The sequence below is a fragment of the Gekko japonicus genome, unplaced genomic scaffold, assembly GCF_001447785.1.
Source record: "Gekko japonicus isolate JY-2015 unplaced genomic scaffold, Gekko_japonicus_V1.1 scaffold40, whole genome shotgun sequence".
Classification (NCBI taxonomy): Eukaryota; Metazoa; Chordata; class Lepidosauria; order Squamata; family Gekkonidae; genus Gekko; species Gekko japonicus.
Window position 1 is genome coordinate 1,866,291 of NW_015172554.1, and position 2,486 is coordinate 1,868,776.

Below are 2,486 nucleotides of genomic sequence, written 5' to 3' on the forward strand. Positions count from 1 at the left end.
TTTTACTATGACAAACTGTAACACTGAAGAGGCAGTATATGCTTTTACTGAACTAAAGCAGTGTTCTATGGATGGGAACCCATGCTACAATCCAGCCCCCCACCTAGGGAAGAGGGTGAGTCTGTAAAGTGATATCCTTCACACTAAAGAGAACGGTGAAATGTAGCCCACAGAGACAAATTCCTAATTGTTTCCATTTTTCTCAAAGCACTTTGTAGCATATGCTCAAATGATCTTTTCACAATGACTCCGAGGGTTAGTGGTGTACAGGAGAGCTATAGCCAACCATGGTTCCCTCAGAAGTATACTTGTATGTCTGCAAATCCACATTTTGGTACCTTTACAGTTTATATTAAAAACCTTTTAAAGGGTACAACTAACAATGTATAATTTGAGAAGGCCCTAAAGGCAATTCTGGACAATCCATGTTTGAGGTTTTCTTGGGTTATAATTCTCAGCCTCCTCTCCCTCTTCCTCCTATATATTTTTGTGAACTGATAAAGGAATGAAATGGATTGCCCGTTCCTTCTAGACATTATTGCCACCAAATTTCCTCATTATTAGACCTGACCACCCTTAGCAGAGAGCCACTGTGGGATGGAGCTAAAATCTCTGCCTTAAAAGTTGTCAAGAAAAGCATGGACGAGCAACTGTTGATGGTCCTTTAGATGCATCTTGGGAGTTAGGCTAACAGTTTCTCAACTGTTACTCTTGGTGGTGGCTAAGAATATATTGCAATGCCAGGATGTACATGGTGTGGTGTGTTGACTTCCTGTTCAAGCTTCAGAGCCTTAAAGATGGAGAAGAAAATCCAACAGACAAACACACATGAATATCATTGTGACTTGTAGTCACCATTTTTATCACCTGACCCTTCTGGGGTAGGCACAGGATGTTTGACAAATCTGCTTTTAACCTGACTGGTGTAGCGCTCAAAAGAGATTTTCCCAAGATTCTGAGCTTTAGTGCTGCTCATCCTCCTACTTTTCTGCTGTCATCCTGTTTTAAAGACTGGATTACCTTACCAGGGCAGATAGATCCAGCTTTGTCTCTTGTACCTGCTCTGCCTTTCCTTCTAAGAGAACATAGCAACAAGCACACACCAAAGAGCATTTGCAATGAGAAGTCAATAGACCTAGCACACTGTAAGTAATAACGTCCGCAATACCACACCAAGTTCAGTCTCGCCATTTTGCTCCTTTGGCAAGTTAGAGGCCTTGCTTCCGCATTGGATGGATGAGGCTTCCAAATCAGCACAGTCTTCTTCAGCATGCTTACACTCGTCATTCCATGCCCAAGAAAGATGTTATCACTAGTTAAGGTACATTATTAAACAACCCTTCCCCCCTTGTCAAACAAAAAATTACTAAAAAGCAAGACATCCAGTCTTTGATCAGACTAGGTATCCTTTAATTCTGAGCGGTAGGCCCGTTCAAGAATTATGAATCCAGATTGGATACGTGATGTCTCAGTGCACCATGTGTGACACAACCAACTGGTTGTCTTTGTAAACCTCGTGATCCGGAGTTCTTCTTACATCCCCATAGAAAACGATTCCACCTCTTTGGCACAGTTTATAGTTGGTTCTGTTATAGTTCCATGCATTATCAAGAGGGGCGGGTGATGCATTCCGTGCAAAAGGGAAGGGCTCAGAGTTGCGTTTCATCTCTCGTTTCAGGAGTACATGGGTCCCGCTTGCCACAGCTGCCCTTTCGACTGTGCGTCTCATTTTCCACGTGAGCTAAGGGATCAGGTCGTATTAAGTACCTAGGCAGAAACAAGGACATCTAGTTAACACCACAGTCCAGCCATGATACATGTTGTTTGTTCCTTATTCAGCTTGCTGGCGTTTTGACACTGACTTGGGTGACAGGCTTTCGATGCTGGGAGAAGACCTGCCAAATGTACCCCCTGCTTGTGTGTCGCTCCTTTCCAACTCAAAGTCTTTAAGGGCTTTCTGCAGGGTATGGTGAGCTGTGATCTCAACTACAAGCTAGACCTTTACAAGGGTGCCCACAGTTCATAGTACCCACAGATCCCATTACCCTAATTGAAATCAGGACGGTTTCAACAGATGAAAAAATAGTTGTGTGAATCAATCACAACTGTCTCAAAATGCTGATAACTTTTCATGGTATATACAAATAATTTCTTCCAGGAGCTCTGATGACTTACGAGGGCTGTTCTGGAATGTTTAGTGGAGGCCAGCCCATTTTTTCCTTTATGCACATGGATTTGATATCCTGACTGAAATCCACAGGGCAGCCTGCACACACTGAAACTCCGTGTGTACACTGGGGGAGCATGCGGTGGGATAGAAATGAGAGGTTGGGACTGAGTTCTTGAATCAGTTAACTGAAGAACACATACTTTATTTATGGCGAGACCATAAAATCTAGATTCTAAAACCAGCTCAGTAGAATACATCAGATAATTTATTTTCTGATTACCAAAATCCACTCCAAATGGAACAACAAAAATGAAAG

The 2,486-nt window shown here is 42.6% G+C and overlaps 1 protein-coding gene across 2 annotated transcripts in view; it reads right to left on the reverse strand.

Moving 5' to 3' along the window:
- Positions 1-683: 683 nt before the first annotated feature.
- The window catches only part of KCNT1 (potassium channel, sodium activated subfamily T, member 1), a 239,894-nt gene continuing 238,091 nt past the window's right edge, over positions 684-2,486 (reverse strand). For both annotated transcript variants that reach the window (XM_015421156.1, XM_015421155.1), the window contains one exon: positions 684-1,767. In XM_015421156.1, coding sequence (XP_015276642.1) covers positions 1,650-1,767 — 118 coding nt within the window. In that variant the 3' untranslated portion in view covers positions 684-1,649. The remainder of the gene's footprint in view (positions 1,768-2,486) is intronic.